This window comes from Mustela nivalis (genome assembly GCF_964662115.1).
Source record: "Mustela nivalis genome assembly, chromosome: 11".
In the NCBI taxonomy this organism is placed as follows: Eukaryota; Metazoa; Chordata; class Mammalia; order Carnivora; family Mustelidae; genus Mustela; species Mustela nivalis.
Genome location: NC_139030.1, coordinates 48327903 through 48340865, shown reverse-complemented (window position 1 = coordinate 48340865; position 12963 = coordinate 48327903). Strand labels below are relative to the sequence as shown.

Sequence of the window (12963 nt, the reverse complement as noted above, 5' to 3'; positions counted from 1 at the left end):
CCTTGTAATGTGGCTAAGAAATTATCCCTGACTTCTTATTTAATAATATCACTACAGGGGGCTCCTGGATTGAATATCTGACTCTTGGTTTCAGCTCAGATCATGATCTCCTGAGTCCTGGGATCAAGTCCCAGGTTGGTCTCTATACCCAGCAGAGAGTCTGCTTTAGGCTTTCTCTTCCTTTCCCTCTGCCCCTACCCCGCTCTAAAATAAATAAGTAAATCTTGTAAAATAATAATATCACTGAAGACCCACACACTCATTTGCTTTTCCAATGATAGAAATTTGCACTCACTTAGGGAGACACTCTAATCTGATGATTAAAAGCAGTAGCCGGATTCAACACCAATAACAAGATGTAGGATCTTAGGCATGCTATTTAACTCCTCTATGCTACAATTTCCCCATCCATAAAATCAGGTGAGTAAGAGAGCTGATGAGATTTCTTAGAGTTGTAGTTGGCCACAGAATCATGGTCCTCCAGCCACATGGTTACATAAGCACACTTACGAGTGAAAGTGTCTGTGTTCACAGACAGGGCTACCCCAAAGACCACCACCAGCAAACCAGAGCAGACCCATGATGCAAACCCATGACCTCACCAGCACTCCTTTCTCCAACTAATTTAGCCAACTCTTTCTTCTATTCAGGAGTGCTGGACTTGAAGGGTTGGAAATGAAGGGTCCAGATGTTATTATCATTTCTGGATATGCACACAGGATCTTTATTGGGCTTGCACCCAAAGAGATTTTCCTGTATAATAATGCATGTTTTTCTTTTATTGCTGTATCCATTTTATTGCTCTATTTGTCACTTTTGTCTCTTTTAAGGGAATAAATGACCCCACAAATGAGTATTAAATCATGGAGAATCTTTCCCTCAGTACTCCCATTCCCCATCAGCATAGAAAAATAATGCATAACTCAATTCTTTCACTGTGTTGTGTGATCTCAGGAAACCACCTCACTTCTTTGGGCTTCATCACATTTATCAGCCCTTCTCACCGTCTTAAGATGCTGGGACCCAACTGTGCCTGCCCTCTGATTGCTCTTCCTCGGCTCTGGATTCCAGATAGTCCAAAGGGCAGAGTTCATCTTCTATCTTGGGAGTCCTCCACAATGCCTGAGCTCTCCTGAGCAGATGTCCTTTGTAATCCACAGAGATTCAGTTCCTTGTACCTAGAAAGAAAGATGGCAGACAGAGCCACAAAATGGTATCTTGTGCTCCTGCAGTCTCCTGCCATGACCTTCGTCCTTGGGCTTCTTTATTCTTTTATTTCTCTTGACATCCAGTGGCTCATGTGATGAATCAAAACATAGGGTTGAAATATGGATATTCATGGATAAAATGAGAAGGAAAAGATATGCTTAGGAAATAAATTTTGGTGCTATCTTTTCCTAAGATGGATTTTTGGCATGGGGACATTTTTGGGGCCTATAGATGGCTCAGAGCAATGCTGTTGACAGCAATTTTTTATAAAGATTTTATTTATTTATTTATTTGAGAGAGAGAGAGTAAGTGAGTGGGAGAGAGAGGGAGAGAGTATCTAAAGCCCATTCCAGGCTGAACACAGAGCTCTAGGCGGGTTCGATCCCACCACCACAAGATCATGACCTGAGCCGAAACCAACGGTGGTATGTTTAACCAAGTAAGCCACCCAGGTTCCCCAACAGCAATTTTATATGCCAAAAAAAGCATGTTTATTTGTGGACCTCCCCACCATGGGAGGCACCCCAACCCTTCTCTCTGCCCTGCTCAAAAGCCGCACTGGAGGACATTAGCAATATTCTTCTCTTTGCAAATCAAGGAAGTAAGGAGAAGGTCCCTGTTCTTGTCTGAGGAATCCAAATGACATCAGAGTGAATGAGAAGAAAAGGTTTAAGTGTGTGAAGCTTGGATGTGGTCAAGTAAAACAGGTAAGACAAGGTTTGGCACAAGCCAATGTAAGCATCCTGATCCGTAACCAGTTTCCAACTGCACTTTTAATGTGGGAACCCCTCACCCCAAACACTCTTAGCAATAACTTCACCTTTTACTTTCAGATTAATAAATGAGAAGCTTCTCCTGGGAGTTTTGTTTGGCAACAGCCTGGTCAGGAGTTCCCTACAGTTCGACTTGCTGGCTGCTCTCTGCCTGGGAAGGAGAGGTTCCTCTCCTCATTAGAGGGAACTCTCAGACTTCTGCTGCAAACCTCCAGATTCTAAGCTTCCCACCTACAGCTCCCCACTTTCTACTGTTTCCTTTTTCCACATCCTAAAGCACAAACACTTTTGCCCTGACTCTGCTGGTTGTTTTAGCTGCTTCTTAATCTCATAATCTGCTTCCTGTGCCCACTTCAGTTCTGAAGGTAGAGACTCAAAGTTTCCTCCTGAAACCAACAGACCCTGTTTTAATCACGCTTTTTTCTACCCCTCCACCCCACTGTGGCCTTGGACATGTCCAGTGGTCTTGCTCATTTTCCCACCTCTGCTTTGTTTCTTCTTGCCTCTCTTTTTCCTTTGGCTACATTGATGGCTCTTCTCCCTTTGTCCCTCCTCTAATGGTGGTTTTCCCTAAAATTCTATTGTAGCTTTCCTCTATCTGCTTGATCTCCACTCACTCCAGTGAGTTCACTCACTCAGCCATCACTACTCAGAGTTCCCAAGTCCTTTTCCTTGATTCCTGCCCTGCCTCCTTCCCATATTTCCAACTTTTCACAAACATTTCCCTGTGAATATCCAACCAAAATCTTCAAATCAACAGCCCCAAACTGAATTCAGTGCTTCTACTCAACTACAAACTTCTCCCGCCTTACTTTCCCACTTTTATCAACAACTGGACCATTTTTGCTGCCTCACAGGCTAAAACCCTGGGGTCTTTCTGATTATTTATTTATTTATTTATTTCAGAGAGAGAAAACAAGAGTGCATGGGAGCTGGAGGGGAGGGGCAGTGGGAAAGGAAGAGAAAGACTCCCCAGCAGATTCCACGCTGAGCACAAAGCCCAACCCAAGTCTTGATCTCAGGACCTGAGAGATCATGACCTAAGCTGAAATCAAGAGAACCACGCTTAACAGACTGAGCCACACAGGCACCCCTCTTTTTGATACTTTTGGAACAACTTTATTGAACTATAATTATGTATCATACAACTCCTCGATTTAAAGTGCATTATTCAATGAGTTTTAGTCTAGTCACAGAGTTGTACAACCAGCACAATCAATTTTAGAATATTTTTACTCTCTGCAAAAAAGAAAAGCAATCCAAAAGCAATCATTCCAAAATTCTCCACTCCTCCACCCTCCCTCCCACTCCCCACCCCCAACCCCTGGCAACTCCTAATCTACTTTCTGTCTCTGGATTTGTCTAGTCTAGACACTTCATATAATTGTAAACATATTATATGTGGTACTTGTGACTACTTTCTTTCACTTAGCATAATATTTTCAAAGTTCACCCACGTCGTGGGGCATCTTGGTTTCCACTCAGGTCATGATCTCAGAGTGGTAAGATCAAGGATGGAGTGGAGCTCTGCACTCAGCACAGAGTTGCTTTGAGATTATTTCCCCCCTCCTCTTCCTCCCTCTCTGCTCCTCCCCTCATTCTCGACACCCCCCCAAAAAATAAACACATAATTAAAATCTCAAAGCTCATCCTTGTAGTAACATGTAACAACATTTCATTCATGTTTATAGCTGAGTGATATTTCATTGCATAAAAGCAACACATTTTGTTATCCATTCAGCAGGTGATGGGCTGAATTGGATTGTTTCTATCTTGTGGCTATTATGAGTGTGCTGCTGGGACACTGATGCCCAGGTTTCCTGTGCACATATGTTTTCAATTATCTTTGATATATATTTAGGAATAGAATTATAACTCCATGCTTAACATTTTGAGAACTGCCAAATGGTTTTCCAAAGTGGCTGCACCAGTTTACATCCCTACCAGCCGTGTGTGAGGGTTCCAGTTTCACCACGTTCAACACTAGCTTTCCTGTCTGAGACATCCTAATAGACGTAAACTGGTATCACGTTTGTTTTTATTTGTGTTTCAACGATGGCTAATGATGTCGAGCATATTTTCGTGTGCCTATCTGCTTTTTGTATGTGGAAAATATCAATTCAAAATCTTTGCCTATGTTAAAATTGGGTTAGTTGTCTTTTTATTGTTGAGTTACAAGAGTTTTTTTTCCACATTACAGATACAGATCTCTTAGGAGATAACATAATTTGCAAATGCTTTCTCCCATTCTGTGGGGTGTCTCCATTTTCCTGACCGTATTTTTGGAAGTGCAGGGGTCTAAATTTTGATGAGGTCCAGCTTATGTATTTTTTCTCTTGCCACTGTGTTTTTGGAGCATCTAAGAAATTACTGCCTCATCTGATGTCGTGAAGACTCACTCCTATGTTTTCTTCTACAGGTGTTATAGTTTAACTCTTACATGTAGGTCTATGATCCAATTAGAGTTAATTTTTATGAGTGGCTATCCAGTTGTTTCAGCATCATTTGTCAAAAGTGAGATCTTTCTTATTTTTCCTTTTGTCTCTTATTCCGAATTGTCATCAAATTTTCCTCTTTTTCTCTTTAAAATGTCTGTCACCCTTTGACTACCACACAAGTTTCCAGTCCAGGTCTTCACCATCTCACACCAAGATAACTGCGTCTGCATCTTTCCTTCCAAGCTCTCAGCAAGCCAACCCTCCTAGGGAAGGACAGTGAAGAGCTGGAATTGAATTCACCTACTCAGGAGTCTACACTGAATTTGCACTACGTCTAGAGGGACAGTCTTCTCTCCCTATTTCTCTAATCTAGACCCATCCTGTCCATACCAGCAGATCAAAGATGGAAAATGTCCTCTTCCCTGGTTATTTGGCTCCTCACTGAAAAGGGAATTCTCTTCCCTTCCTGTCCTTTCCCCTACTCCATTGTCTTCCTTTCTATGCACTCATTAAAATTCCCTAGGTACTTAAAGCTCCTCCAAACCCCACCTCCTTAATAAGCCTCCCTTAACTGCTCTAGCCCTCACCATTGTCCTCCTCTGAGTCCCTACTGTATTTGTGAGCTCTGTGACACCAGACACTATGCAAATGACATTGGTACACACAATTCCATTCTACCACCCAACACCAGTGAGCCTTTTTTGAAAAGCTACTGAAGTTCACAGCACTGTGGCAGGAAGGATACATGATGTAAACGCAGTTTACTGGAGGAGGTCAAGGACCTTTCCTAGAAGTCCACTCCTTCATCTATTACATACTGATCCAATTTTGAAGTTTAAGCTTAAAGTTAACACAAGATTTCCAGTTGAGGAAACTTTCCCAAACCAAGACAGTGTTTTCCAAAGTTTCCCAGCATTATAATTTCTTGCGACTGAACGCTCTCCGCTGGGTTAGTGACCGAGGTGCTGTTTCAGACGCAGGCTTTAGAGCGCCCGTGGTTTGGTCTGCAGCTTAAACTGTGAGACCAATCCAAATCCTCAAAGTTAACTTAGAAGGTATCAGATTGCAACCCCTTCCCCCACCATCATTAAAACAAAACAACAACAACAAAAACTTCCAAATTGAAGAGGCAAAGTTTGATCCCTTCCATGTTGAGAGCTGGAAACAATAGCAGCTTTCTGCTCTAGCAAGACTTCAAAAGGCGGCCGAGTGACTGCTCTAAGAATACTTGCTTGTAGAAGACTGAGGAAATGCACAAGACATCCTCCTGCGTCTTGGTGCCCCATTAGCACGAGGGAAACTCTGACCTCTCCCCTCCCAGCACCTTTAATAGAGCAACGACTGGTACTACTTATAACTAGGTAGATACGGGCAATTGGAAGGTTGAGCCTTTAGCGAGGAACAGGGAGGTCCGGGAGGGGGTGGGAAAAGGAGGGAGGGATCTGGGCGGTTAAGCAACACCTTGCTGTGAAGAACCAATGAATTATGAATTTGTTTAAATGACCTAAGTAATGCACAGATATTTTTAAAAAATCAACTGGAGATGGGTGACCGATTGGGTTGATTTCAGAGGCGTGAGTCCCCGATTGTTAGAAAAAAATGCCCAAGGCGAGGAGGTACCAAGCTCGGGCGTGAAGTAGTAACCCAGAGTTCTCAGCACACTTCTTTCTGGAATGGATCTGAAGCGCGCTGAGCGGATCCGCATACCGTGCGAGTACCTGTGCGGGTTTACCTACCCGCCTCTTCCCTCTGGTGGCACCTGGTCGGCGCTCGTAGCCTGCCCGGGAAGAAATTGTGCTGCAAACTTCCCAGCCTCAGAGCCCTGCACCTTGGAGAGCCGCACTGCCGCGCTAGCCGCGGCGGGGAGGCTGGTATTCAACCTCCCCGCCCCCCGCCGCGCTAAAAGTTTGCTCCCTATTCGCCGCTCCCCGCCCCTCCACCTCCGCCCTCCGGCTGGAGGACCACAGAGGAGTTCGTGGGTCCTCTGTGCACAAACACACCCACCAACAAAAGAAAGCCCATTAAATCTTCCCTCCTGTGAACTCGCGCCCCAGCGGATACCTCTTTGAACTGACCCCCGCCCCCGCAGCCCCCGCGCTGTCTGGGGCGCGCCCGGCCCTCCCGGGCTCACTCCTTCCCTCCCGGCTGCGCACTTTGCGGCGCGCTTGGTCTTTGATGTTTCTTTACATTATGGCGGAGCAGCCACACTCTCTTCCCGGGCGCGGGGCTTTGTGTAACGGAACTGACATTTGGCCTTGATACCTGTATCTCTTGGTGATTGCAACAAATTTCTAAAATAAATATTGTACTTTGATCTCCCGGCATTGCATTTTTAATGGACGCTCCGAACATTACTTCATTAAGAGTAAGTTTTTCAGGAGCCCGACTGCAAAGGGAGGGAAGCTAAACAGCAGCTCGTAAAAGTCTCTCTGCAAACTTCAGCTCGTGCTTGGGAGGGCTACAATCCTGGTGGGTTTTCACAAATGGAGGTGAGGCCGACAGCAAGAAAGGGCCTACTGTGCGCCCCACGGTCCTAAAGACTTTGCTTATATTACCTCTTTGAAGCCTACAAACACTCCACAAGATGAGCACTACTATCACCCCTATTTTACCAACTGGGAAATCGAGGCATAAAGAGGTTGAGTAACTTGTTTGCCAAGGTCACCAACTAAAAAGCGTCAACTAGAAAATCTGGGTTCAGATCTTCTGAACCCAACCTTTTAACCACGAAGCAGTTCTCTCTTTCGTCTCCTGGCCCCTGGTGGTGTGGTTTAACTGGCTAATGGGGGCATCTTGGAGGAAAAGTTCTCTCCTAGAACAACTACGCAGATGTGAACCGGCTTTTCTTGCGTTTGTGTTAAGACAGAGAACATATTCGGCAAATGAGACTGCTTTCCAGTCTGCTTGGCCCATCCTGGCCCGACCCCTCGGGGAGAGCGGGGTTTGAAGAGCTCCAAGGAGAGGCAAAGGAAGCACGCCAAGGTCCCAGACCTGCTTGGGCAGTTCCGCGGCGTGCGTGCGCGGGTGTGCGCCACGGAACTCCCTGGCCTCCGACTAGCATCCGGGAAAGGGCGCTGTGGGGTCCCGGGCTTCACCCGCACTCGCCCCACGGATGGGATGTGGAAGGAGTAGGACTGCCAGGCCTCGGAGCCAAACACGAAATCCCCTCCCTTCCCCGCTTCCAGAGCAACGGGACCTCATCCTCAGGAGCCTTGGCCCAGTGAGCTGTGTGGTCAAGGCGCATCGTTCCTGGAGTTACACCTTCGGGTGGAGTATGCTGGGAACGCCTCATAGTGTTTGGACGTCGTGCGGCCCACTCTTCTTCGGCAAGATGTTTCTATTTCTGTGGCAGATCCCGGGCGTGTGGAAATGTGGGTCTGGTGGCCTAGCCTCCCGACCCCTGGTGGGAATGCAGAGGGCACCAAGATACAGCGCAGTCTCCGAATCAAAAACGGGTTGGGGTTATGTTAGCCGCAGGCGCCACACGGCGCGTTGGGCCACCCGGCCCCTCCTCTCAAGTCAGTCCCGGCCGCGGCGCGGTCTTTCCAGAAGGCGGGACGCAACATGGCTAGAAGAGCCCCGCACAGCAGGCGGCCTTCGAGAGAGGAGACCCTGTCTGCGGGGAGGCCCGGCGGGAAGCGGGGTCCACCAAGCCCGGGCGACCCACTCCTTTGCTCAGCCCCGTGAGCCGCGGCCGCCGGCGGGAGGCCTCAGCTGCCCTTCCGGCCCCTAATCCCCTTCAGTGCCGCGAGGATCCCGCTGCGCCCAGCCCCCTCTTCTTCCAACCCCCCGCCCGGCGCTCCCGGGTAAGGAGATTCCTGCGTTCGCACCCACCCAGCGAAACGCGCCTGGCGCCCCGCCCGGACCGAGGCAGGTGGCCCACCGTCCCTCCGCGGTCAGGCATGCGGGCCAGGAAGGATTCGGGGTGAGAGTTTCCCGAGCCCGGGGCGCACGCTATGCGCCTGAACTTTCTTTTCTTTGCAAAGGTGACAGGAACAACAGTTTTATTGACTTTTCTTTCCGGTTAAAGGGCCTCCCTCGCACTGTGTGTGGTTTGTTCAAAACAAAAGGTTTCCTTGACCGCGCCTTACTTTTTCCAAGTAGTTCCCTGGTAGGTGTGTGCGGCTCCCAAAGAGCGCGCACTCGCTGGACCGGGTTAGGGGGAGAAATTGCTAGCACTGACGGGGACTTCGGGGGCCTAATAGCAGTCAGCCGCCTGACCGACCCTCCACGGCGTCCAGGGCTGCCAGCCTGAAGGGAGAAGAACGACGTCACGTTTTTTTCCCTCGGGTGTATATTATGGTTTGCTCTGGGTGTCCTGCCAAGCTTAGCTTTGCTGGTAGGCGCGGCACGGGTGTTTTTCCCAGGCTCACTATTTGCAAAAGTTGCGGCCAGAGAAAACTTCCAGATCGCCAGCAGGAATGTCACAAGCGAGCCACAGTGGCTTGTCAGGCAGGCGGCCCTGGAGCGTGCGCGCCACCCACCGCCGCCATGGGCGGCCGCCTGGCCCCGCCCCGGGTCACAGCCCTGCCCGCAGCTCCACCGCGGCAGGCGGGGAGAGCGGGCACGCGGCCGGCCTGGCAAGGTGCGTCCCACGCCCCGCCCCGGGAATTCCCTCAGGTCCGCCGTGTGCGCGGGCCGCTGCGTGTGCTGGACCCGTGTGGGGTGTGTAAGTGCGGGGGGAGGGGAGATTACCCTCATCTCAGTCTCAAAGTCCCGCTCCTGGAAGCCAAAGGCAGATTTCTCTGGAGATAACAAAGACACTTTGTCACTTTGGGCGCTGCCTCGGTGCAAATCTTTAATTGCAAGGGAGTTGCGGGGGAGGGTGGGGGGAGGATCGAGTGTCTCCAGCAACCCAAGCGCGGGTCTCCAGGCGGCAAGGCCCCCTTTGATCAGGAAAATCCAATTATTTGTGTATATACATTTCCCACATAGTGATTACTTCATTAATTGTCCCGCCTTTATCTCCTCCCTTCCCATCCCCCCTAATAATCAGTTCTTTTATCCCGACCAACAAACACACCATAGGAGCTTTGTGGATTCAAAGGATTTGCTTTCGCTTCTGAAAGAGCCGCTATTCTTTGATGATTGGGTAGCGGCAAACTTCAAAGCCATAAATCTTCCCTCTGACTGGCTGGCGGCCCAGCAAAGTCCTTATCAAATTCTTGGAGGTGATCCTGAAGCGCTCAGACCGCGCGCGGGGCGAGCGAGCGGGGTGCGACGAGGGGCGCTGGCGGGGAGGGCCCCCGAGCGCAGAGAGAGCGCCCGGGAGGGACGCTGGGCCGCGGTTCGTCCTCGCCTTCGGGTCTCCATGCCTCGGCAGCGCCCTGCTCCGCCGCCAGCGGCCCCCAAGCTGTAGCTATGGCTGCCGTGGCCGTCCTCCGGAACGACTCTCTGCAGGCCTTCCTCCAGGTCAGGTCTGGGCTCGGAGGGAGCGAGGGGAAGGTGGGAAGGGTGGCGTCCGGATCGATCCTGGTACTGTGGGCACCCCGAATCTCAAAGGGACCCCTGCCTGCTCGGTGGATGCCGCTAGAGTTAGACTGAGGGGTGCCCACGTCAACTTCGCACCTAACCTTGGTGTCTAGAGTGTGGCCTTTGGGGGAGGGCCGCGGGGATCCGGGGGTTACTCGGACTTGGGCGTCTGGCAGAGAACAGGGTCGGCGCTCACCCTGTTGGGCCCTCCCGCTGAATTTCAGCCTGGGGTGGGCGGAGTAGGAGCGCGAGAGTAGCGTGGAAAGAGCTTAAAAGATGAGAGGGCGGGCGGATGGGCAGCTGGGCTGTGGGTGTTTCCACACCCTTTCTGACCGCGGAGCCGGGAGCGGCCCGTCGGATCCCTCTCCCCCCAACCCTGTGCCTGCCTTCTCTGAGTCTGGATGGCGTCTCCTTGCACCAAGTAGTTTCACGGGAAGAGCAGGAGCGCTCCGCGTTCAGGTAGCGCAGGCACCAAAAGTTAACCGTACTGGTGGGTGCGTGCGTGGGATGCAGTGGCGGGGGAGGGACACCGGGACGGGGGAGGGGCGGCGCTATAATAGCTGGCGTGGGGGTGGCGGGCCGGCCCGGAGACCGCGCTTGGAGCGCTAACCTTTTGTCTCTTCTCCGCCCTCCCCCGCCGCCGCCCATGCAGGACCGCACCCCCAGCGCCTCCCCGGACCTGGGCAAGCACTCGCCCCTGGCGCTGCTAGCCGCCACCTGTAGCCGCATCGGCCAGCCCGGAGCCGCTGCGCCCCCGGACTTCCTGCAGGTGCCCTACGACCCCGCGCTGGGCTCGCCCTCCCGGCTCTTTCACCCTTGGACCGCAGACATGCCGGCGCACTCCCCTGGAGCGCTGCCGCCCCCGCACCCGAGCCTGGGCCTGACGCCGCAGAAAACGCACCTGCAGCCGTCCTTCGGGGCGGCGCACGAGCTGCCGCTCACACCCCCTGCCGACCCCTCGTATCCCTACGAGTTCTCACCCGTCAAGATGCTGCCCTCGAGCATGGCGGCCCTCCCCGCCAGCTGCGCGCCTGCCTACGTGCCCTACCCCGCACAGGCCGCGCTGCCTCCCGGCTACTCCAACTTGCTGCCCCCGCCGCCCCCGCCGCCGCCCACGTGCCGCCAGCTGTCCCCCAACCCGGCCCCCGACGACCTCCCTTGGTGGAGTATCCCGCAGGCGGGCACCGGTCCGGGGACCTCCGGAGTTCCGGGGGGCAGCCTCTCCGGCGCCTGTGCCGGAGGCCCTCACGCACCCCGCTTCCCAGCCTCGGCGGCCGCAGCGGCCGCCGCAGCCGCCGCGGCTCTGCAGCGGGGCCTGGTGTTGGGCCCGTCGGACTTTGCGCAGTACCAGAGCCAGATCGCCGCGCTGTTGCAGACCAAGGCCCCCCTGGCGGCCACGGCCAGGAGGTGCCGCCGCTGCCGCTGCCCCAACTGCCAGGCGGCGGGCGGCGCCCCGGAGGCAGAGCCGGGCAAGAAGAAGCAGCACGTGTGCCACGTGCCGGGCTGCGGCAAGGTGTACGGCAAGACGTCGCACCTGAAGGCGCACCTGCGCTGGCACACGGGCGAGCGGCCCTTCGTGTGCAACTGGCTCTTCTGCGGCAAGAGCTTCACGCGCTCGGACGAGCTGCAGCGGCACCTGCGGACTCACACCGGTGAGAAGCGCTTCGCCTGCCCGGAGTGCGGCAAGCGCTTCATGCGCAGCGACCACCTTGCTAAGCACGTCAAGACGCACCAGAATAAGAAGCTTAAAGTTGCTGAGGCCGGGGTCAAACGGGAAGACCCGCGGGACCTGTGAGCCTACCCCGGGGCGATTCGAGGCCTCTTCCGCCTCGGATTCCCGTCCCAGCACCTCTTCGGGGAGTTTCCGGGGTTCTGTGGGCACCTGGCCGAGGGAGGACCCAACAGGCACTGGCGCCTTCCTGCTGCCCATCTCCCAAAACGACGCCAGGCTTCCAGCTTCCCTGGCCCGGCTGCGGACAGGGACCCAGTGCCCAGGAGAAGCAGGGGAGGTAGGGTTGGGAGCTCTGCGTCATGCAAGGGTGGTTTCAAGCTCTGAACCATTCCCACCGTCTGGGAGAGCTACATTTTGGGGGAACCACACTGGGCCGGCCTTGTATATAGGAAACACTGCTGAATTAAAGCAGAAGGACCTTGGGAGATTTTAAATAGTGCTCGGCTTTTGTTTTTTGGTTTCTTGTTTTTTTTCCTAGGATCGGCCGGGCTTTGTACAGGTTATTTAAATAGCTTTGTTAAAGAATAATTATTATAATTATAACATTAATAAAAATGTTACTTTTGTCCTCAGCTCCATGCAGAGCTACAGCATGAAATGTCTCTCTGTAAAACAATCAGCAGTTGCAGCGTGAAAATAAATACGTTAACTCCGGGGTCACCTGGAGACCCGGATGAGGCAGTCTCATTTGATCTTTTCGTCTTTCGGGCGGCTTTATAAAGCGGTCAGGTTTCACTGCGAAGACGGTTCCTGTAGGCTGCCTGTATGGAGGTTTCTTGGTTTGAAAGGGTCTGGGCAAGTGTGTTGGGTGCGTGGACAGAGAAAGTAGGGCAGGGTCAGATTTGTGGTAAAGAGGATAGATCTCGCGGTCTTACGACTTGACCAGAGACTGTCGGGCTTCTCTTAAAAGTTTGATACTTGCTGCACCTACAATGCACGTTCTTCTATCTGGCAAGTTCCCTGTGGCTTTCCATTTGGTGGTTCTGTGGGTACAGAAGTCATACTAGAGCTTTGCTTCTTCCTGGCAGCGGGTTATGCTGGTGTCTGGAGAGGAACTGGAAACCCAAGGATCTGTTCATAAATGAGACTTGGGAGAGGTACAAAGAAACTGGGGACCTTCCTTCAAGGTTGGTCTTCGCCCAAGGAAGAAGCTGACACCTCAGCCCCCTTGTCTGGCTTGTTTTCTTCTTAATCATTGTGCTGTGAAAATCCTAACAGTCTTGCTTCACAATGGCCACTTAGGAATTTCTGGCTGGGCCTGGAAGTTTAGTTTCATTTTGTATCTTGGGATTTTATTTTATTTTTTTATCATTGAAAAAGACCAAGATTTGCTCAGGGA

General features: G+C 52.1%; 1 protein-coding gene across 2 annotated transcripts; it reads left to right on the top strand.

Moving 5' to 3' along the window:
* The first annotated feature begins 9157 nt into the window (after positions 1-9157).
* On the top strand, positions 9158-12296 carry SP5 (Sp5 transcription factor). 2 transcript variants are annotated; one of them, XM_082690256.1, is made up of 2 exons: positions 9158-9832; positions 10545-12296. In XM_082690256.1, the coding sequence occupies exons 1-2, from the start codon at positions 9782-9784 to the stop codon at positions 11685-11687; spliced, it is 1194 nt and encodes a 397-aa protein (XP_082546382.1). In that variant the 5' UTR covers positions 9158-9781; the 3' UTR covers positions 11688-12296. The 2 variants fall into 2 exon arrangements, with proteins under 2 accessions (XP_082546382.1, XP_082546381.1); XM_082690255.1 differs by lacking the exon at positions 9158-9832 and adding an exon at positions 9843-10351.
* The last annotated feature ends 667 nt before the right edge of the window (positions 12297-12963 follow it).